The 24897-nt window shown below is 34.6% G+C and overlaps 1 protein-coding gene across 2 annotated transcripts in view; it reads right to left on the bottom strand.

Moving 5' to 3' along the window:
* The window catches only part of LOC134529284 (protein C-mannosyl-transferase DPY19L1), a 130499-nt gene that overhangs the window by 16469 nt on the left and 89133 nt on the right, over positions 1-24897 (bottom strand). For both annotated transcript variants that reach the window (XM_063363189.1, XM_063363190.1), the window contains exons 8-10: positions 21359-21586; positions 18653-18885; positions 15103-15235 (exon numbers count right to left, since the gene is read on the bottom strand). In XM_063363189.1, the coding sequence (XP_063219259.1) occupies positions 15103-15235; positions 18653-18885; positions 21359-21586 (594 nt within the window). The remainder of the gene's footprint in view (positions 1-15102; positions 15236-18652; positions 18886-21358; positions 21587-24897) is intronic.

Here is a 24897-nt window from a genome sequence, read left to right as displayed (position 1 = left end):
CCAAAGAATTAAACTAGAACAGTAACTAACACTATATTATGTTTTTAGAAGGGTTTTTGTGTGGACGATCCCCCCCCCCCCCCCCCCACATGCGATATCACGTACAGTTTGTTCACTGAACAACAGACAGACAACAGACAATGACGAAGATCTGACTAGTGGCGATGATGATTCAACAGGATATGGCAGCATGTCAAGGCACACTAGGACGTGGAACAGTGGAATGATACATAAGGGTAACAGAGAAGTCACCAGGAAATTGCGCAAGCAACTTCACTTTCAAAGTTCTAGGGCCATAGGGGGGAAGAGAGCCAATGCTGAGAAAATAAACAGTGAGTGAACTGGCAGGATGCTACAGGCTTGAAGAAAAGGATTTAGGTGCGGAAGGTGAGGAAATATTTGCACGAGCAAAGTACAGAGCTGAGTGGAAAAAGTTTGAGTTAAGCTGGCGAGGAATTTGCATGATTCTGGGGTCGATAGAACAAGGTGTGCGAAGCAAGGTGTGTGAAACAAGATTATGAACTATCGACACCTAGCGACGGTGAAATGTTTGAAGTTAGAAACTTTCAGGATTGAAGGATGAGAAATGTAAAACACAAAAATATAAAATTTCCATAAAAAAAAAAAATTAAATAAAAAATTTCAAGTGCCATAAAATCATCTAAAAGTGGCACAAGACCAAAAAGCTCTTAGATATATCAGAAAGAAGGTAGATTGTTTTAATTAATTTGCCATAAGATAAGTCTATTGAAAATCTAAGAAAAAATAAGCATTTCTAAATTTTATTATTTACTCTGGTGCTGTCAGTACTACATACTCTATCCTTTAGTTGTAATAGTTGTTGATCTCACATAAATTTGCCATTTTATCAGCACTTACTGAGTAACTTGATAACATTTTAGACTCATCAAAAACAATTTTCATTGATGTTACAGCATTAACAATTAATATTTTTACGTAGGTGTTAACTTGAAATCCGTGCAAACTAAGTACTTAAAAAAATGGCTCAATTACAGTTGAATCTATAACCATATGATTATTATGTGCAAAATGGGGGAGAATATGCATTAAGAGAATTATTATTTTGTGATAAATTTTACACTAACAAAGCCAGCATACTTCTTTGGTACCGTCCATAGTCGACAGTGACTAGTTGCTCACTATATTTTCAAAACCTATCTTAGATTAAAATTATTGAAGCAATGTAAAATATGACAGTGTTTATTATTCTCTCCATTTAAGTTTAAATTTATTATGGAAAGCAGGGGAGAGGCCTGTGGTAATAACACGTATACTTCAATAAGAGTATTTTTAACTTAAAAAAAAAGTTAAGAATTTTATATGCAAGGAACCTTTAACAGCAGCTTATTGGTCACATTTATGTTTCCAATACAATATATGTGACAAACATTTATACAAAAAATAATAAAAAGTGCAATTTGAATATTTCAATTACTTACGTACAAACATTTTTTAAATAAATAAAAATATATTTTCATAATGGCAAGAACATATTCATGCACATACATAAGTGTACGTTTCAACAAACAAGAGAAAAATACAAATACATGATTCAAAGGGTAGTGCATAAAATATTACCATGCTTTCAAGAGAAATTAAAGCTTAAAATAAGAAGAATGGTTTTGGTTTGGAGGAAATCCCCGTCACCATTAAATCCCCATCACCATTTATGAGATATAAAAACAGCACGGTGGGCAAGATTATAAGACATCAGGTTAGCCATGCGATTGGACACAACGACCAGGTAGCTATGCACGGATTGGCAGTAAGTTGTAGCCATGGGTCACGCTGTATCATTTTTCCTATTCAGTTGAATCAACTCTATTTTTTCTATCTTTATAGAGTTTAAAGTTTTATTTTTTCTTTTATGTTAAGTATTTTATATTTATTTTCATAAATGGTTTAATGCTATATGGATGAGTGTAACGAGAAAAGCAAGAAATGTTCATCCACACACACATCTTCAAATGTTTTCAACAAAAAATAATCACAGAAGAGAGACAAACATTGATAACTGGAAATAAGTTGAATTTAAAAAAGAATAGCAAAATTACTCTAAAAATGAAAACATAAATACTAATGAATTATTTCATTTAAAATATGAACTTTCAGCCCCATGAAAAACTAAGAAACCAATCATAATAATTCTGCTGTACCATGCTTATTTTTAAATTTTTAAACTCATTCATGATTGAATTCACCTGCAGATGCAGGGACATAGACCAAAATAAAGTCTTTGCGTACAAGAAGAAAATAGTACATGAAGCAATTGATAGTAACACTTTCGATATTATTTTTTTAAACTATTAAAGATAATAGTCACCTATTGCTGTGAATTTACATAAAAGCAAAAAAAGTATTCACTGTGAATTAGGCACATAGGCCTAAGTCCTCAAATTAAAGTATGCAATACTCATGAAAAAGCAGAACTTCTTAAATATTAATTACTGTATGAATATTTAAGTTCAAGCAAAGATAAGGATACAGATAATAAAGAACCCTAAAGCAAACTTTTTAATTTCTTTTTATGGCTTTAAAAATTGATTTTTATATTATGCAACAATGATACAATGCTGTGTCAGAAAATACACAACACTGGAATCATTAAAGCAAATTTAAAAAGCATAAACATGGTAACATAGTTACTAATATGTAACATTGCATTACTCCTGCCCTCTTAATATGATGTAAAGAAATTCTGCTTTTTCCAGATAGTTCATACTTACTAGTGGCTTTTTTAAGTTGGAATGTCTTTGTGGTCATGGCAATGTACATAAATAATGATGATTTGAAATAGGTATTGTTGTTAAGTCAGGGTGTCCACAGAAATCTGCAATAAAATTTCCCTGACTTTTCCCTGACCAAAATTTCAAAATTCCCTGACCAATTGATTTTTTTGAAACTTGCCTATTTCACCATTTTTGAACGAAATAAAGAAAATCCAGCCTCCACCATCCCCATAGCTGGCCTAGTTCTCTCTCCACTTTATTTCTTTTTTTAGTTTAATTTTTATTTATATTTATAAAATTGAAAAATTATCAATACAAAGGCTAGAAAGCAACAACAAAATCAATAAAAATGCAACAAAACACAGTAAAAATGAAACTAAATATAGTATGTAGTTAGAATGATATTGCAAACTAATTTTAAATAGAATAAGCAATAGTCATTAATTAGTAGTTTTTAGTCTTTAAAACACTGATTTAAGGAACTTGATACATTAATGATAGCTTCTAGTTATTTTTCATATTCTGAAGTTTTTTCTTGCGTTCAATTTCGATGTCTTCTTTCTCTCTCTCCAATTTCATGATTTTCTTCTTTTCTTCTAGCTCCCTAAGCTGTTGCTCAATTTTCCTTTTTCCTTGCCGTTGTTTCTCTTCTTCTGCGTTCAACTCATTTTTATTTTCCAAATATGCTTGGTATCTTCGCCTTGAAGCTCGCACAGAAACAAGCATGCTTCTTGTGATGGTCACCTCTTGTGTTCCACCCATATTCTTCACAGTATCACAATAATACGTTGGAGCCACTAGAGATTCTTCCAATAAATTTTCAACAAGGAGAGACTTGTTTATTGAGAAGCCACTTTCCACAGAAGCATTCCCATGTGACAAGATGAAACAGAGTTTCATGACTTGCCACAAATCCTCAAACCTCTTGTCATTGCCAATAAGTGAATGAAAAAATTCATCTAGTCCAAGAGTATCATTGTTGTGAGTGGCAAAATCTGTGAAACTCGTTTTCCATGTCTCCGATTGAGCTTCTGCAGTCAGAGTAACATACTGCTTTTTGGCTCTATCAGCCAGCTTTTCCGAGATCCTTTTGGCACCATGTAACTCTTCAAGAACAGTGTCGACTCTCTTCAAACCCAAACCTGACTGGAAGAAAATAACCCTTGATCGAAGCAAGTTAATCCTCGTACAAGATGTGATTTCGGAGGGCTTTTCAATTTTAGCTTTTCTACAATGCTGACAAGAAATTTTTGAAACTCATTTTTAAACATAAGTTTCTTCTTGTCAGAACACTTTACTTCTTTAAGCATCTTTTTGGCAGCATATCCAACATCAACTTTCTCTATAGGTATTAGATTTTCATTGTCGGACAAATCTAAAGTCATCAGTTTGTATGCTGTACTGGCTTCAGCAATTACTTCTTGCTTGACAAATCTCATTAGGAGATTCCTAACAAGTTCTTGAAGTGCTGTGTACAGGAAAGGCACTAAAGGTTTCTGACTTTGAAACCGAACCAAGAAAGGTTCACACTCTGATATTAGACTTTTGAAAGCTGTCATCCTGACTTTCAGAAGAGGGTCAGCCATAGCTTCTTTGAGACATTTGTAATTATCATTTCCTGGAAGTGATTCTTCTTCAAGAAATTTCTGAACATTGTCATATATTTTCAGTGCTCGTTCAACACAAGCTCCATTTTCTAGCCCCCTCACAGAATTAAACTTAAAGAAAAAGTCTTTATTCTGTGTAATGTCTATGTACTTTGCTCGCCGTGCTGGACTGTCTTTGAAAAGACCATACATGGCTCTCAGAACGGAATTAACAACCCAACCAGCTGTTTGATGACCAGTCTTCACAGCTCCATTAACTGTATGTAAGCTACAGGTGCCAATATCAAGGAGAGATTTTCCATCTGGATTGTCATCTTTCAGTTTACTTTCAAGTTTCTTATAAAAACTATGATTTACATTTGACCCATCCATCGAAACTTGCAACAAGTTTTCTAAAGGGAGCATAAGGCCTTCAGAGAATCCTGCCAACAGATGTACAGCAGTTGCACGTCCTAAGAAAACACTGTTCCAATAACGTGTGCAAACTCTTTGTTGGTTGACATCCCAAAAACGTACAAACATGTCCATTTGACCCCTTTGCACTACCTTATTAAGTGATTCATCAAAACACACTACATAATCACTGCAGTTGTTAAAGTCAGACTTCAAACAATCTTTGAAATAAGGGGCTAATCCATGATTAATTACATACGAGGCTTTAGTTTTCTTCATTGAGAAATTCTGAGCTATTTTGCTATCGTAAAAACATTCTTTGGGAAAGAGATGCACTTCTGTCACAAGCGTTCAAAGACATCTTCCCTGAAACTACTTCCAGTGCCCAAATTATTTCTGCTGATGTAACATCATCATCATTCACTGTGAAAGTCTTCACATTAGTTTGCTGCAAGACTGGAGTTAAAGAACTACTACAGGATGAGTCTGACGTTGAAGATGGATTTGATGCATGTGAGCTACATGGTGGAAATGAAGGCACTTCAACACTGCTCAGTTCTAGCGGATTAGGTGAAAAACGAAATTTTGGGTTGCAAACATGTACTTTGAGCATTTTTCACATGCTTTGGTCCCTTAGCATGAGAAAGAACAGACTGTCTCCCCATATTACTAAGCTTGAAAGATTTCATGCACACTTTACAATAAGCTAATGAAGAATCTTCAGGCACCAAGTCTAACCAACTGGCAAATTCTGGATTCAGTTTGTAATCTAACCATTGTTTATTAAATGTACACTGCTTAGCCATGGTTCCTTCAACTATAGAAAAATTTTGCAATGACACAAAAATTTACAGAACCAGGTTTACACCACCTGATGGAGCACTTCAGTTTTTATTTTCACTAGTAGATCACACTTTTTTAAAACCTGAAACACATCACCAAAACAAATCATTAACATTAAAAATATGTACACAATCATATACAAAAAATATATCTGTTGTCTGTTTGCATTTCAGTTCTTGTAATCTTCAATTCAAAATAAATATGAAAATTTTATCAGGCAGAGGTCTGCATTGTATTATTTAACAGTTTCTGGGAAAGACAAGGATACAAATACATGCATATACAGGTTACCACAGTAAAGTTCCTACCACTGCATGGGCAGACTTTCATAAAATTACAATAATCATACTCAACTGAATTACGAAAAATGCAAATTCAAACAAAACCTTGCATACACCATTACATTATGTGCGACTGTGTTTCAAACCATGACCTGAAAAAAAAATGCTTCCACGGTCTGGGTGATGGCAGACTGGAGCATGACATTTACCCCTCAAATTGCTATCATTGGGGAATCTCCATGACTTTTCCATGGTCTAAAGTGAATTCCCTGACTTTCCCTGACCAAATTGCTATCATTGGGGAATCTCCATGACTTTTCCATGGTCTAAAGTGAATTCCCTGACTTTCCCTGACCAACTTCAACTTCCCTGACTTTTCCCTGACTTTCCCTGATTTTCCAGAATGTGGACACTCTGTAAGTATTACTGATGAGTTGTTTAATTCTATTTTCAAAATATATTAAAAATTATTTTTACTTATTCTCAGCTGGTTGGCCATATTAAGAGGTGAAGTCACATAGTTTTTTATTTTAATTGCTATAGACCTTTAATTATCAACACCTGAATACTGGCACTGTTCTACAATAGTGCGAGAATGATGATTAACATACATCCCCAAGAAAGTAACCAATGCGTAAAAAAGAGACATTCTGTGGACTGTTTGGTTGAGTTTTTAAAGCAGTCTTAGTATTGGCTGGCTGCCTCCTCCTACTGGGAGGACATAGCTTTGTTATTTGTCAGTTTTTGCTTGGTCACTTGCAGAAGCAAGTCATGTCGAATGGCAACTTGCCAGAATATAATATTTTAATGCAGAGATGTGGAAAATTTCATGTCTATCATCTAGGTCATGTTGCTTTCAACATTTTTTTGAAACATTTTAAAATGGAAATTTTAGACCACAGGCTGCAATGTTTTCGATAATGCTCTGATGTGCCTTCTTCTTCACCTAAAAGCAATGTGTTCAATTTGAATTGTGAGTTCAAAGCCACAGTGGGACATAACTATCATTATGTTCTTTAGTTTTAAAGTAAAGTGACAAGGAACATTTTGCAATTTATTTTCAAACAGCAAATCTTTCTTGGTGAGGTTTAATTTTTGTATGGACTAAATACATATTCATCATGCCATTTTGGTTTAAAAAAATCAATAAACACAACTTGATTTTCCCAAGAAAACCATTGTGAGCAAGAATTTGGAACTTATAACAAGTTTTTCTGTAACCAGAAATTTTTCAAATGTTTACTAGTGACTTGAATGTAACAGTAATGGATCGTTGCCATTAGCCAGGCATTGTCTAGACTGTTAGGGCTGCAGACAAAAATTAAAATGAGAGTTAGTTCAATTAATTATCTTTGGTGGGCTAAAAAAAATATGCAGTAATGCTGAGAATATTGTAGTGGGATTTACTTCAGTTCATCATAGCTGTAATGATCATTCGAGGGAGGGTGAATACTTCACTGAATGTGAACATCTTCCCGATAAAACCTCTTGAAGTTGGATATGTAAGCATTTAAAGTAAACAGAGAAAACACTTCAGTTAAAGGAGTATGGCAATGCAGGCAAAGTTAGCCATTTATGATCAGAATGAAAATGTAAGAAGGGTTGCTATGAGCTTTAGATTAACATATTACTTAAAAGCCACAAAGAAATTTCAAAGGAACAGTAGGAAAAATATCTCATTTTTGAAACATGTGTTTGAATGTATTCTCAAAACAGCAGGTGGTCATTAGCTACCTGATTTAAATGTAGAATTTGTAAGAGTTCCCACTACAAGTTGTTCTGACAGCACTCAACATGAGCTAGGTCTGTACTCTGCCCTACCTGGACGTTGTTGGTGTGACATAACAATTTTTCATAAATTTTTTGTAGTGAATCTTCTTTGCTAAGAGTATAACAATTTTCGAGCATTATGAAAAATTTGATTGCATGAGGGGAAATAGCTAGGTAACTGGCAGAAGAGGGGCGATAGTTAGGTATGTGGTGGGGGAACTTATAGAGGAGATGGCAGGGAAAGGTAGAAATGACGCAGCATACTTGCAATCATGTGCTCTCGGACTCTCATGCACTTGCGCACTTTCATGCGTGCGGTTTTTCTTGGGGGTTGACGTCGTGCTAACCCCACTCCGGGCTGTTGGCGCAATCGGTGATCACTGGATCAGCCTTGAATGGGTTCCACATGGTGGCATGCGGCTCAGGTTTAACCCTGCCATGCTGCAGGGATAGGCGGGTCGTGGCGGTAGGGACCCACCCGCGCCTGACGGCACCCCGACTTTAGGGAGTATTTGGGCAGAGGGCAACACAACGGGGTTTGAGCTTATTGTCGTGCACTGTGCCACGGACCATATTCCAAAGAAAATATTGTTCTTTCATGTATGTATTAATAATTTAATTACTTGTGAAAATCAGTATTGTTACACAGTGTTATGTGAGTATTGTTTTTGCTGTGTAACTAAATATTTCTGCTGGTATAATGCTTTCAGGGCTTGTAACAGGTAAAAGGCTAAAAAAAAGTGAAAAAGTGACTTCAGATTTTTAAAAAAGTGACTTTAAGTGACTTTTCAAGGAGTAAAAATTGACAAAGTGATATGTGTATAAACAAAACAAAATAAAGAAAATGTTCCTCCCCAACCACCCCTTGCCATTTTCCTTATTTACTTTTTAACTTTTAGTTCTATTACTTACATAATACATTTAACAACATGATTTAAAATGTTGCATACATGAGCTAGCTCAAAGATTATTCACTTGTTTTCATTGTAACAATTGAGTTCCAATACACACAATATCCTTTCCAGTATACATTAATTATTACATAAAAACTATTATAGAGCATTATTAATAAACCATTACAAAGTATACAAATGCAGATAGAAACCTAAATAAATTGTTTCAATAACAATTGTGATTTTATTCAAGTGAATGAGATAAAGCATATAGTATTTGCAATATAAAAAAATTTATAAAAAACCCCAAGTACTTATATATCAAATTAAAAGGCTAATATAAAAATTCATAATGTAAAATACATAAACATGGAAAGCTATTTTAATACACTTACACATTTTCTATACAAAACAAAACTTCAGTCTTTCTTTTTTAATGACTGTTGAAAAAAGTCTTTAATCAACTTGTTTTTTTTTTCTCTATTGATGTAGTCAAAGTTTGATGTACACGATTTGTTTCAGCAGCTTAAACTTGGACTTTTTTAGCCCCTTCAATCATAGCTTGGGCCAATGTAACTTCTTTGAAGTCTCTTTTCTTCAGTGCTTTTATGATTTATGAGTCTTTCATTTGCTTCATCCAGAAGTGTTAAGCCACTTCCTTCAATTTCTTCGTATTCGTTCCTACATTTCTTCAACTTTTGCTCATCCTCTTCAATTGTTCTTTTCTGATTTTCCAACTTCTCTAGTTGTTCTTTTTCTTCTGCTTATCTTTCTAGATCTTTCTGTTCTTCCAGTAACTTTTTTTTCTCTCTCCTTTCTTTCTCTTCTAGGTAGGCATTATAACTCTTGTAAGAAACACGTCCCATTCTCAAGAGCTCATCCGTAATAGGGACTAGACATGGTTTATCATCATACTTTTTCAGTGCACTCTTTACATTCATATTGCATTTAACGTTCTTTCAGAATTTGAGGCCCAATCAGTGGTCAAAGTCCTACATGAAGATGAAAACCCCTTTTCAACATCAGCACTACCATGTGAAAGTGATAGTGCTGCTTTCACAACTTTGGTTACGTTAGGGTACTTTGGACCAGTGCCGCATACATTCTTCAGCTCCATGAACTGTGTCCAGTACACATCCACCGACACACATGCAGTTGAGGTTTCTTCCTCTCTTTGCAGTAGTTTCCATTCGTCCAATAGCAAGTCATTCGGGACGTCACATGGCATAGCTCGTGATATTTAAAGTAGGCTATGATAGCTCTCTGGTAAACATCTCTTATCAGGATTGAGACAGGATAAGCTCTTGAGAAGAGCAGAACCAAGTGATGACTTTTTGACAATGTGCTTTATACTTTCAGTGAAATGTTTTTGAACACCCAAGAAGAATAAACTCCTTTCCTTTTCAGATGTACCATTCAAGGCATTTCTGACTTCATCCCCAACAACAATATCATTAATGGGAAGCAAATTATGTGTACAAAACACATCTTCAACACAGTCTAGTTTTAAATTCTTTAGACAGTCTGTGGTGCAGATTCTTCCAAGTAAGGTAGTAACTAATGATTCAAGTCGGGAATGAAGCAGATGAATTAGAGGTTCATTTCTCTGAAAAAACTCTGTTACACTGCTAAACAATGTTGCACTTGAAATTAAAAACAATATTGAGCTTTGATTGTAGGCTTTTTCACTTGACGGACATTTTCAAGTAGCGTGGGGTTTCCATTAATTTTGTTTTTTTTGGGGGGATGTAGCTCAAAAAATACTTGCGCACAGCAGTCCACTGCTCTTGTAACCTTTTTGCTGCTGAACATAATGTGAGTCACCGACTTGAGCAATGCTTTACAAAATTATGTTTTGGGAGCTTCAAAGATGTCTGTATTTCCATGAAATCACTTCTCCGAGCTGGCCATCCATCAAAAAAATTGTGTATATCCAAAACAAGTTCTGAAACATCTTCTCCAAATTCCGAAATGCCTTTAAGAAATGCATTATGGATTGTGTGGATGTTGCAGGTACCTATGTCAATCAATGGCTTTCTTTTATTCAATACACAGGTATCATTAAAGTTTCGAGCAACTGACTTATTGACATTAGGACCATCAGATCCAAACATCAGCAAATTGGACAAAGGAAGCATATAACTGTTCAAAGCATCATTCAGCTTTTCTACGATGACTGAAGAAGTGGCTGCACCTATGTAAAAGGTTTCTAAATGACTGAAAACAATTTTGTTTTGAGTATTTGACCAATACCGTACACCAGTTTGGAGCTCCTTCATTCCAGACGAATTTGTGGTTTCGTCATAAAGTAAAGTAAAGTAGGAACCTACCATATCTTGCATTTGAAGTTTTTTGAAGTACGGACCCAAAGCATCACTAACCAAGTAATGAGCCTTGTTATTTTCTAAAGAGAAGTCTTGCAACACACTGTCACCAAACATAACTTTGAATGTTTCTTGCAGTCCATTGCATGAAGAAAATGAAAAGTCAGAAGCAACACACTTTAAACACCACATAAGCTCAGCTGCTGTAGTTCTGTCTCTGTTATTGTACAACAGCACTGTTCCACCACGTGAAGAAGACGGGGCAGATGAACATGATGGGGGTGAAACTGTGAGGTGAAGTTGGTTAGATGCCTGGTTGATTTTAAAATTTTGTCTGTGTTTTAACATGGATGCATGTTGTGCTATTGCCTGAAAACCTTTGCTCACATTTATCGATTTGTCACATACCTACTATGCACATCAGTTCACTATCACTGCATCTTTTTCCCCACTCTTTCACCAAATGTCCTTCAGAGTCATCTCTTTCCAGCCATGAAGATTGAAATTTATACTTCCCCATTTCAAATCATAAGCCACTTCAGTGATAGAAAATCAAGAGACTTAAAAACACACATTACACTTGCACATGCAAAAATTTTCTTATCAGCCCTATCTACAAAGCAGTAAACACATTAATTTTAAGTATTATTAAACCACAGTTGCCCAACAAAACATATAACTCACTTTAAATTTAATGCAAGTTTTTAATGAATAAGAAAATGTTAGTATTATTATATTACAGTAGCCAATTTACTACTTAATGTATAAAATGTAAGATAGGGGCTTATTTGTCTTTTACTAATTCAGCATAGCTGTTAAGTCCTGAAATAAAATGCTACACCATACTGGATTATGACAGCATGGGAGCATACGCCCCTCAGAAAACATTCATTGGGGCAAAACAAATTACGTACATAGAAGTTGAATATTATATTACTTACTTGAGCATATTTGAAGTACAGCAAGCCTCCATGTACCTTATCCTTACACTTAAATAATAAAATATTATATCCAATCCAATATACACTGGAAACAGTGAAGAAAAGTGACCAATGCAGTGAAAAAGTTTCAAAAAGTGACACACACAAAAAAAGGGGGAAAAAAATGAAAAAAGTGACTTGTTACAAGCCCTGTGCTTTTCACGCTTTAGTTTGACATGAGTAATTATTTGTCATGAATTATTATTTGATTAACTAAATCATACACCATATTATAGTTACGAGCCCACGATTGTGTAAATATGTTAAGTTCAACTAAAAGGCGTAAATACTTCTCGATCGGAGTGTAGCTGTGGGTGACTGTGGCTCAACAAAGTAGCATTGAGATAGGTTCTATTTGTATGCCATATTGTCACTTTCACATGTCAGATGCCTACATCAAACTACACACGTCCATTTGGACAATTCATTAAGCTGCATAAGCTACCTAATTATCGGCAGGTTTATAGTTTAAGAATTATTTAAAATCAAAGTTTGTTTTAAATGTACAAGAAAAAATTTTAGTAATTTTTTTAAATTAAAGAATCTACAAAATGTATTTATTACTGTGAAAAAGTGTTACGTATTTCATTTGAGATCATACCCACGTCCTTATTATTCACAATTATTATATCTTGTTAGATTAAAAAATATTAGTAATTTATCTTTATCCATAACTAACAAACAAGAAGTTTCATTTCTGTCACGATGAGCTCCAAGCATACAAATTTTTAATGCTATAGTGTAATGGTTTTTTATAAAAAAAAACGTGTATTGGTGTTAAAATTTGCCAGTTTGAGCTTCTAGCTGATAACAATGCTGACAGGCATTTTATAGATAACAATGTGGATTATAGTGAGTGATTGTAGAAATGTCTAAGGTACATAAACACTCTATTATGTCTTTAGAAAAGGGGGGGGGGGGGGGGGGGAATTGGTTGTTGCAAATGCTCAGATGCAGAATATACACATCCTGAAATATTACACTAATGTTTAGGTACACTTTACAAACAAGAAACATATTTTGCAATAACTTTGTTAAAAAATGTTTGAATGGATTGATATTGGACAAGAGAATAGAGTAGTAATCTCATCAGGCACAGTTTGTTATATCTAAGATTGTTTTCCAGAACCTGACAGCAACTGTATCAGTTTCATTTCAAGGCACACCCAAACACTAAGTATTGGAGATGGCCAACTCGAGTAGTAGAATGTTTTACAAGCGGATGCAGTAACTTTTGTGATCAATTCTAAAAAAGGTAGGTTACCATCTACAATTGAAGCGTTGGGCATGCCTCTGTACACTTGCAGCTCTATGACTGTCTGTGGCGCTTTCATTAAGAATTTTTTTCGACGCACCTATTTATATTTATTTAATTTTGAAGGGAGAAGCTATTGAACGCTTTATGCATTTGTTGCCTTTAGCAATTATTTGGTGTTATGTTTATAGTTTTCTTATTTAAAATAATTTTGTGTATGTTTATTTCGTAATTGCTCGTTTTAAGTACGGCTAGTTTTCATGACAGGGTTGTACCACAAGTGTAGGTTGTGAACGCTAATTTTTTGTACAAGAAATGTGAGCAGGCGTACCACATTTCCGATATTATTGCCCATTTTTTTTGTGTGCTGCGACTTTCGTGCGGGTGGCACCTGCGCATGCGTGTAAGGCAAGTGGAAATATGCCCACCACGCAGGGAGTTCTCATCTGACCTAGTTGGGACAACACCTCGGCAAAGCGGGGTGGTCGACGTCGACGGCAGCTTGGTTTGCCGCAACATGGACTTTGCCATTAAGACTACCAGGCATAATCCAGAACCCACAACGGCTGCTGCAAGATCTGCCAATTGTCATGTAAAATCAACACATAACATTCATCCAAGTACGTCTGAGATGCAACTGTGTGAGAGCCTTTTTGCTGTTTTGACTTTTTGCTGGTTTGGCTCACTTTCAGTCTCGTGTGTAGTTTGAAGGATTTGAATTTTCCACAACATTAATTGTGAAAGCAATTATTGTTTGGGTGCAAGTAACTTTTTTTCATATTAACGCAACTTACAGTCATGTGTATTTTCACTAACTTTATGCATTAACTTTGTTAAGAAATATCAATTTGTTTTTGGAATTGAACTTTACTCATGATTTCGATCAAGGTAACCCTGCCTTAGGTGGCTTGCTCCGGGAATGTCAGAGACAAGCGTGCGAGCATTTGACAGTGCGGCTGAGGCGCCCAGGGTAATCGAGGCTTTGGACACCTGCTGCTCGGGTGTGTGTGAACAGTGGCGTGGCTAAGTTACAACCTCACTACACTAGTGAAGATATGGCAAAAATCTTTGTGAATATACTTGCATTTGTAAAACTTCAATGTTCAAACAGGAAATTAAATGAAGCGAACTTGGTACACAATTTTGCATAGTGCATAGCTGAAGCTGTCACGTGTAATTATTTCTATTCTGCTACTCATTGGAATTTGACTTTTCCCTGCGCATCATGGCACATGATTCTACTGGACCATATCTTTGGTTGTTTTCGTAAAGTTTGGTATACCTCGTGAATAAAACCCATGGGACTTGAATTAAGAAATCTAGAGAACTTAGTTTTAGTTTATCAGTTTGCTGATGATATTTTTAATATATTTTTTTTTGCATGAATACCAACCGACACAAAAAAATTAAAATAAAATTCCCGTCTAACCAAAAGGATCCAGGATCCAGTGTGGTATTGTACTTTATTACTGATAGCCCTTTGAAGTCTCCTCTGTGATTAATTTTAAGTAGCCATCCTGAGGTTTTTGAGAAAGTATGTCTTTGGCACGATTTTGGTGTTGGTTGTTAGTTAATGTTTTGTTGTGCCCTCAGGAGGGGGTTACACAATTATATTGTGTAACATGTCACCTGTTTAACTAGTGTGGTATTTTAGTGCCTTATTCATCACTGGTCTGTTAATAGTTACTTAATCATTAACTTGACATATAAAGTGACTGATCATGTCCTAAATTGTGCAGTTCGTAATTGTTATGCAGTGCTGGATTACTATCAAGTATGCCGCAGTAATATTGGCTGACCACCGGGGCCTGACAAGTAGGCAGCTATGAAATCGCAAGCTTTACTTTAAGATGCTGCATCTAGAATACCAGTTATCTGATAACCACAAAACTAACACTACAAGTATTATTATTTTCCAGTGAACTAGTAAAGCAATAAAATAAAACAATATATGATTTTAGAGTGCACTGCTCTTTTAAGTGTGCAGTGATTTGGTTAGTACTTACTTTTCTGGAAGCAAGTAGAGCTGTCATAACACAGAGATGAGGGGAAAAAAAAAGTTTCAACCTCATCATCAACACTGCCATCACAGTGAATGGAACCAGCATTATTGTATTGAACAAAATTGCAGGGAATGTGCTGTAACAAATATAAACATTAAAAGTTTGCTATCCAAAGAAATTTTTATTATATTATCCACAATAACTACAAAACTACACAAGATGATTACTGATCATTGTTACAAAGAAATAGTATATCTACAGTAAGTATGCAAAGCGAGGATGCAAAAATTCAATTTCTTGCTCCAAAATAAGCTACATAAATATAGGCTGTTTCTCTTGTTTTATACAGCTTTAGATAACCAAAACATATACACTACTGCACTGGAGCTATTATTGTCTTACAGTATTCAGGTATAGGTGAATGACAGACACAGTAGCATCTAACTGTTCATGAAAGAATAATGAATGGGGTTTACTGCCACAACAATTCTCCTATGTGAAGATCTGTGCAAAACTCACAACTCTAGCAGAAGATAAATACAGGGCTAGCAGAGGTATGCAAGGACTGAAATTCATAGTGCATGCTGTCAAGGCATGTCACAAACTATTATAAGAACTCTGTTTTCTTTCAGCGGATAGACTTGCTTTAGGTACTTACTGTAGCTGCACAATTTTTTTATAACAATAATTTAGAATCATCATCTATGTGGCTAGTTTATTAAAAATGACTGTAAGAGTGCAAAGTAATAAAGAAAATCATTATTTTCAATGCAATGAACTGAAATTTTCGTAGGTTCAAAACTCATGGAAGATAAAGTAGTGTGATGATGTGATTTTGAACTTTTATTTAGCTATGCAAAATTTACCACAGTTTACGTTCATATAAAATTAAAAGGTTCCATATTATCATATTTTTCATAAAAATTTACTTTAAGCATAAGGTAATTAATTTTTCATCAAAACTCAGCATCAATCCAAGAACAGTTCATAGGCCAATTAATTACGGTTCTGAATCAAAAAATCAAAATTAAAAAGAGAAGAAGTTTTTGAGTTATATATATTTTGTTAAAGGTTTTAAAAGCCCCACCCTGCACCAAATTATTAGTTTAGTTACTATGAACAAATTTTTGCTAAGGAATCTTGAAAAAACTAAATCAAACACTCTATACTTTTGGGGAAACAACATTTATTTGCAATACTTATGTGGCAAAAATTTTTAATTGGGTTTAAATGAATATTCATACTGTGAAAAAAAATTACTATGCTAATTTAGCATGTTATATGCTTAAATGAGCCATCTTTTCAATCTTTGTATATGCGAACTTTTAATGTCACTGTTCAGTTTTGAGTTTAAATTGCTTAAAATGATGAATTTTTGATTGCTTGCATGTATCAACTTAGGTTGAAGTGCAGTATTTTCTTTGAAAATGGTTGAATAACAATATTAGTACATGGAAATGCATAGTCCCACAGTAAAATCAGGATATTGGAAAATTATTATCCTGTTCAACTTGTAACAAGTCACAATCATGTCCAGCTGTGACGATTGTTCATTGCACAAACATAAACACCTGAAGTATTTCTCAGCGACACTTGCATGAAGTGGGGTATATAACAGTAATGTAATTATTTGAAGACTGATACTCTTGGCATTTAAATAAAAGAGTTTCGCTGAATCTTTAAATTTTTTCTTCTTACAATGACAAACTTACATATTCTTTACAAAATAGTTCCGGCAGATAACACTTTCGCTGATCGTTACTCACTGTTCTGTGCCTTCACGAAATAATGCCACTGGTGACTCCGTCATCTAGGTATGAAGATAAATGGGAAATAAATTCCTGTGGACCGGCGGACCACCCAGGGCCTACGTCGCATGTCTGGGGCCTACAAATTTTGAATGAAACATTTGAAAATTGATGAAAAATGAAGGTTGATATTTAACTGCGGCACGGCCCTGGCACCCAGAAGTGAAATTGTCCGCCCTTAAGCACTCATAATATATCATTTGTGAGCTGCCACTCCAGCACGTACTTGAACAACTGACGAAACAAACCACATTACCAAGCTGGGGACTTTCCCAAAATATTGCTTTAGTATTGGATACACATACTATATTTAAAGCTACTATTCAGTAATTTCCTGCTCAGGAGGCATTCCCCCAGTTCTGCCAAATGTCGCTTCCTATCAAACCTGTCTTTCTAATCTAATACACAATTCTGGGATTCCCCAGTCCTGGTGAAAGTCTGTCACTCTTACAAAGGATGCGATAATTTACTGTCTAATTTTGGCAACACGGTCTCACCGCACATCTTTCTTTCTTTCTTTTTACCCACAGCACTGTCTTACATTATAGACATATCACAACGATACTATGGATCATATAGTAAAATTATCATTATAAATGAAATATTTAAATGAAATAAAACATTGAAATTCACACTCACATGCATAAAAAAAAAGGGAAACCAGTACATATCTAATTAAAAGGATTTTTTTTTTTAAATAAAATAAATAAGTATCAAAATTATTTACAATAATTATTAACAGTGACAACCTTTAAGTATAAAAGCTAGGTCACTATGACCTTGAAACCATGCAATCATCTTATCCCTTCTGAATAACAAATTATAACATAAATTCCTCAAAAATTCTTATAAATGGTGGGGAGGGCAGAGATCTTGCGATGTTAGACTTTTCAGTTAAGATAGGTTCCAGTTTTTTTTTTCTAAAAAAATTTCGATCCCATCCAGCTCTATTTATGTTAAAAAATAAGTTAATTAGGCACATTAATAGTAAGGTTATTGCTAACTGGAATCAAAAAGCCTCTGAAGCATCAAAAATTACTGTTAAGACTTGTCCTCACATGGAATGTAGAATTTTTATTTTATAAATATTATTATTAATTAATAACACAAGATAATAATTTAGAACATTTGCGCAACTTTTTACACCCCTTATAATACACTTAAGGAACATATTTTGTAAACACATATTTGTGATAGAAAAAATGCAAGGAAGATACTGTATTGAAATATACAGAAACAGCTCTTTAATAATGGTATTGACAATAAAATTTAAAAAAATCATGATATTTGAGACAGAGCCTAAAAGAATGTAGACATAATAAGAATGTAAAAATTTGTATTATTTTTATAACTGATTTACGAAAAACAATTTGTATTTAAGATAGTCACATTATAGTGGCAATCATCATACATTCAAAGTTGTGTTACATTTGAGGCTAGCTTAAATTCAAGTTAGTCTTATATTTGGGTATATATTACCCATTTCAAAATTAGAAAAGAGGGTTGAATATTTTTATTACTAGAGTCCATTTCATGTAACAATCAAAGAATCAAACAACTGATTCATTCAAGATTTGTAACCAGAACTTTGCAGTATGAAGGTTATTATTTAGTGAATTTAGCCACGAAGGTCGCACAGAAGCACCTGAATTAATACATTAGGTGTAATGATAGCCACAAAAAAAACTTGTAGCAAGCCTGGCTTTTTTAACAACAAAGATACTGTTGATAGAAAACACACCTACCTGCTTTTTTTACGTTTTCCATTCCAGCTCACGTCCAAGTCCAAAAACGTACGAAGCCAATAAACATTCACCAGCAAAAGGCTAACAATCACAGAAGGAATGAGCAGTGTTGAGGTCATTTTGTGTAATGTCATTGCTGGGAGAAAGTCAAATTCCTCTGAGCACGTGTATAAAAGGGTGTGGAAATCTTTGTAATCCGTAAACTTAGACAACAAAAGGTTTAGAATATGTCCCTGAAAAAATTTATTTTTGCATTAGTAACACTTTTCTAAAACAAAAATTTTAAATGATATAGTGGTTGAATAAAGGCAATAATTATTCAACAAAAAACAAAACAATCACACTGTAGTTTACATTTTATTCACTATAAATTTACACTATTTTGAAAGAAATGAGTAAAACCATACTGTTAACACAACTAAATAACCACTAACAATACTGCAGTGAGATGGCACAGTGGTTACACGGAACTTCCAAATGAGAGAACCTAGGTTGGAATCCTGGTCCGACCATACTGATTTCCGTTCTCCATGACTTCCTGAAATCACTCCTGCCAAATGTTGGAATGGTTCTTTATAACAGGCCATGAGAGATTCCTGTTACATTATCCTTTGGCTGAGTTGTGAGTTACATCTCAAACAACCTGTTATTAATGAGACATTAAGTCTCAATAAAAGAAAAACAAAAAAATTACCTTGACAGATGTTTCCACAGGGAAACTTTGAAGTAAAAAAAGTTTTAAATACATTGAAAAATGTAAAAAGCAAAATTAAGTATTTGAATTATAATTATAATATATAATTACATATTTAAATATCAATATCAATGAAAATTACAGGCTTCCTTTTTTATTGAAAAACAAAATAGCATATAATATGGTCATTTTCCCCAAATTACAGTTATTATCATGTCTACATTTTGTGATTAACCATTTCATTTAACCTATTGTATATTTACAGTTCCTTTTAAAATATTACCAAAAAATACTGATCTATTGATTGGCTTTAATACAGTTGAAATACATGTTAGAATGTTTCAACTAAGAACCATTTACCAGAATAATACTAACCTTCCTTCTTAATCTATAATTTGAACGAAATATTGTTTTTCATAGTTTTAATATGTCACAAGATTGGAATTATATAAACATTCCTGCTTATGTATAATTTTGTATGAAGTATGGTTTTCCAAGTTTTACTCTGTATACACAAGCTTTTTTTTTTTCAACCTCCGATGGGCTATATGAAAAAGGCAAACTTACATAATATACTCATTTTATTACCAAAAATACAGCAGGGTCTTACTTATTACCAAAATGGCTGAGGCATTTGTCATATCGTGACACCAGCTTCTCGATGCCTTCTTCAAAGAAGTTAGCCACCAGTGAGGAGTGATATGTCTCAACAGCATCCTGTAGTTTGTCGTTGGTGGCAAAGCGTTGTCCGCCCAACCATACCTTCAATTCTCAGAACAGAAGAAAATCACTTGGTGCAAGGTCCGGACTATACGGTGAATGGTCGAAAATTTCCCACTTGAACAGTTTGCTAATGTCTTTTGTCACATTGGCACAGTGTGGTCGGGCATTGCAATGGATCAAAACCATACTTGACCAGAGCATTCCTCTTCCTTTGTTTTGGATGGCTCTGCGGAGACGATGTAAAGTTTCACAATAAATTTCCTTTGTTATTGTTGTCTCCTACTTTATAAAGTATACCACAAACACTCCATTTCATCTCAAAATACTGTAGCCATTGTTTTCCTGTTGTTCAGCGTCTGTTCAAACTTTTGTAACTTGTTTGGAGAATCTATGTGCCTCCACTGCTATGAATGTTCCTTTGTTACAGGATTGTCATACAGGACCCCAAGTCTTATTAGTACCAGTAACAACAGACTTCAAAAAGTCTTCCTCCTCATTGTGATAACGTGAGAGAAAAGTTTAGGCTTACGACATGCGTTGCGTTTTGTGGTCGTCACTAAGCATTTTGGGGTCCAACGAGCAAACAGCTTCTAGTATCCTAACAATTGTGTACAAAGCAAACATTGAAACTTCTGGAAATTCTTCAGAAAGTTCACTGTTTTTGCCTCTGACCACTTGATCAACATGCTCAGATCTGGCTCCAGCGTATTTCATGCAATGGCGTATGTCCAAAAAACTGAATTAAATCAAAATTACCCATTGCATGAATCAATTCAAGAACATTTCTATTGTACTTGGAACTACGAGCACCAAAGGTAAAAAATCAATCACCATAAGAAAATCTCTAAATTAAAATTTAAAAATTTAAACATAACATTATTTTACTTTTTCAAAAGGTTCTATATTTGTTTACAGAAATACCTTTATGGCTTTCAGTTGTAGAAATGTACTTATTGAAAAGTTATATTGTTTCCATAATGTCTGTGGAGAAGCAGCTTCTACATTAAAAAAATCTAAACTTTAATCACATGAATAGCAAACACAAGAAAATCCAGAATCTTTGTTAGGCTAATTATTTACTGAACTAGCACAAACAATCATCTAGTATTTTGTCTTATGTGTATATAAGGTAAAATATTCTTAAATATTTAACATTATTTCAATCTATTTTTTTACATTACATTATATCAGCAGCAGGTCTTAATTACATTTTACACTAGCCACCAAAATCTCAAAAAATCAATAAAAAACCTCATATAAAAATATTATTACAAAAATAGTGAACTTACATCATCTTGGTTGTCCAACCACTGAGAAACCACAATTTTGAACCCAACAGTCAAAGATACCACCAGAGCCATGGCTAGAAAGGGTCTGATGCTGGGGTTTAAGGCACGCATAAATATTGGTTCCAGTATGAGCACAAACACAAGCACGCAAATCAACAGGCATGTGTACACGGAACAAATGAGCATCACGTTGCCGTACAATGCCAGAATTGCTACAGTGACACCAACCTGAAAACATCATTACACTGCAGTTAATATGTCAATAAGTAAAATAAAACATTTTCAATAGAATTGCTAGTTTTAGAATGTATCGAAATTTGGTTTTTTAACGTTATATTCGTACCATACCCCCTCAAAGTGTCTGTTTGAAAAAAAGAAAACCTGAACATTTGCTCTTAATTATGGTACAATGAATTGGTATAGAGAACTTTTTTATTGGAAAGAAAAACCAAGCAAATTAAAAATAGACAAAATAATAAAAACCATTAATGTGTTGATCGATAGTTATCTACAAATCTGTATATGGAAAACATAATTCATGCCAGACCAGTAAAAGATGCAGAAAATTGAGTGACCCATATAGAAATGGCATGAAATAACTTAAGATACACTAACCAAAATAAAACATAACATCTAAAATTTGGCAAAAAAAAACCTAATAATTTCATACCTTAATCAAAGACAAAAAAGTTTGTGTTATACAGTTATGTATACAAAGACCATTATGAAACCTCCAATATTACAATAATTCTCTGAGCTACTTGGGCACTGACTTGGTGCTCATAAACTATTAATGGTATTAAACTGGGTGTTGGGAGTGGACTATCATATCTTGCCTTACAACATGAGCATCATGCTCTAGCAGTCACAGCCACTGATGACATAAATAGACAAAGGAAAGGATGAAGAGTGAATATTATCATCATCAAAGAAAGTAATGTGATTATAAAAATGTCTATGCAAAGTGGTGCAAGTAAATTCAAGTACATATCAACAGCTACACTTTAATATGCAAAGTGTCATTACTGGACAGAATGCAGTTACTGCACAAGTGAAATCACTACTCTCAGCTCGTTCACTACAAAGTGTGCCAGAGTTCAACCTGACATAAGTCCTTATGAAATACATCTCTCACCCTAACAAAAACAAAATGGCAAATATAAAGAATATATGGTATATTGCAGTCTTTTGTAGCCATTTTCTAATGAGTTATCTTGGCATTCGACACTGAGCAATGTCAAAGTAGTCCATTGTATTGATGTTTCGCTCTGCATTGCAGCAGGCATCACCGATTCAAAATTCTCCATGACATAATGAAAACTTCAAATAATCACACCAATAAATAAAAAACTAAAAAAAAATGTAGATGCATGCATATAATATCACAGCAAGACTTGCTGTACAGAAATCTATTGATTACATGACACCAAATAAATGTGAATATCTAATCAACATGGGACTAGTAATTTTGTAAGAGGTAGAAAGTATGCTACTTTACAATATGTATTTCCTATTCACTCTCCAGTCTCAAACATTAGATACTATGTTGTCTGACAAGCTGGACTATTAACGAACTTAGTTTTTAGTTCCGTAAAACTAATTTATAATTCAAAATATACAACTAAATAAAATGATGGCAGAAGTGAATAAAATAAGTTACCTAATAATGGTCAAAGAACATTGTGTAGATAATTAACCTTTGTTTGTGTTGTCAGCACTGGAATTTGTTTGTTTGTTGTTGGAACGAGTCAAGGAAATGGCGGACATAAATGTGGGTATATTGTGTCACCAGGGTGTTTTATTTAACCATTAATAATAAGTTTAACAGGTTATGGGCCCAGTAACTCAGTGAAACAGATAAACAGCCGGTCTGTTAATATTGAAGTCGTGGCCGGTATTGTAAGCCATAGTTGCGAAAGAGTTTCGAGTGTGTACGAGCCTGAAAGCATGGCAACCAGTATCAGTACAACTTCATATCCACATTTAACAGACACCAATTTTAAAAACTGGAAATACCATGTTCTGTGCCTATTGGACGAAAAGGGAATAAAGTGGATTGTGAATCAAGAAGTGGACAGATGTACGGCTGATTCGACCAAGAAAGAAGAGGCTGAAGCTGTAAACAGGTGAGCTAAGAATATCATTATAAACTGTGTGAGTGATTGTCATATTGATTATGTTCGGGACTGTGAAACTGCCCGGGGTATGTTCACCGCCCTCAGTAACCCCTTCGAAAGAAAAATCACTATTTCAAAGTTGCTTGTGCGGAAAAAGTTGTTAAGCCTAAAATGTACGACTTCTCTTCAGGATCATTTTAATATGTTTGACAACTTAGTCAGGGACCTGGAAAGGATGGGCTCAAAGCTCGAGCAAGATGATATTGTGTGCCATTTGTTATTAACATTACCTGAGAAATATGAAAAAGTAATTACGGTTCTGGAAACGATAGACACAGATTTGACTTTGGATTTTGTGAAATCGAGATTGTTGGATGCTGAATTGAAATTGAACCATATGCAGACAAGTGAGGTAGGTGAGAGCTCATTTATTACACGATTTAACAATAGGTCTTCCACAGAGCAATGGAGTAAGTGAGAGGATAAACAAGACTATACTTAACAATGTTAGAAGCATGTTCGTCAAGACTAACTTGCCAAAATTTCTGTGGGGCGAAGCAATCAGAACAGCTGCATACCAGATTAATCTGTCACCTACAACAGTGCTGAGTGGGAGGATTCCAGCTGGTGTGTATTATGGAAGGATTGATCTGTCTAAGTTAAGAATTTTTGGTGCAAAGTCCTGGGCTGTCAAGTTGCCACAGACAGAGAAATTGGAATCAAGAGCAACACCTGTGAGGATGATCGGATATAGTCCGAATGGATTCCAACTGTGGGACCCAGTAACAAATTGTGTAGGAGTGTCACGAGATGTTACATTTTATGAGACAGACGTGGTTTTTCAGGAAGTAACTGTTGATCCTAACCTAATAGTTAGTATGGAAGAAACTGATGGATGTGAGGAAAATGTGGACCTGGATGAAAGTGAAGATTTTAGAGGATTTGACAACAATTCACAGAGAACGACTATGAGCAACCTACCAGAAAGACAAAGGAGGATCACATCACTACCAAGAAGACTGGGTGAATATGAATTGTATAGTGCGTATTGCTTGATGACTGGTGACCCCACTACATTCTCTGAAGCAGCTGAAACAGGAAATGGCTGTGAAAAAGCAGAAGTCGAGCTTGATGCTCACAATAAATTCCATACCTGGGAACCTGCCAAGTTACCAGAGGGAGTTAAACCTATTGACACAAAATGGATATTCCAGACAAAACAAAATGGACTCAAAAAGGCAAGATTGGTGGCACGTTGTTTTCAAGAAAATTGTGACTACGATGTGTATTCTCCAGTAGCAAAGATGACAACGATCAGGACATTGTTATCGTTTGCACTGCAAAAGAACTTTGAACTGAAGCAATTGGATATTCCCACTGCCTTCCTCAATGGAGAACTAAATCATGACATTTACATTAAGA

The sequence above is a fragment of the Bacillus rossius genome, chromosome 2 (assembly GCF_032445375.1).
Source record: "Bacillus rossius redtenbacheri isolate Brsri chromosome 2, Brsri_v3, whole genome shotgun sequence".
NCBI classification, from domain to species: domain Eukaryota; kingdom Metazoa; phylum Arthropoda; class Insecta; order Phasmatodea; family Bacillidae; genus Bacillus; species Bacillus rossius.
The sequence above is the reverse complement of the archived record's forward strand: the minus strand, read 5'-3'. Positions and strand labels throughout refer to the sequence as shown.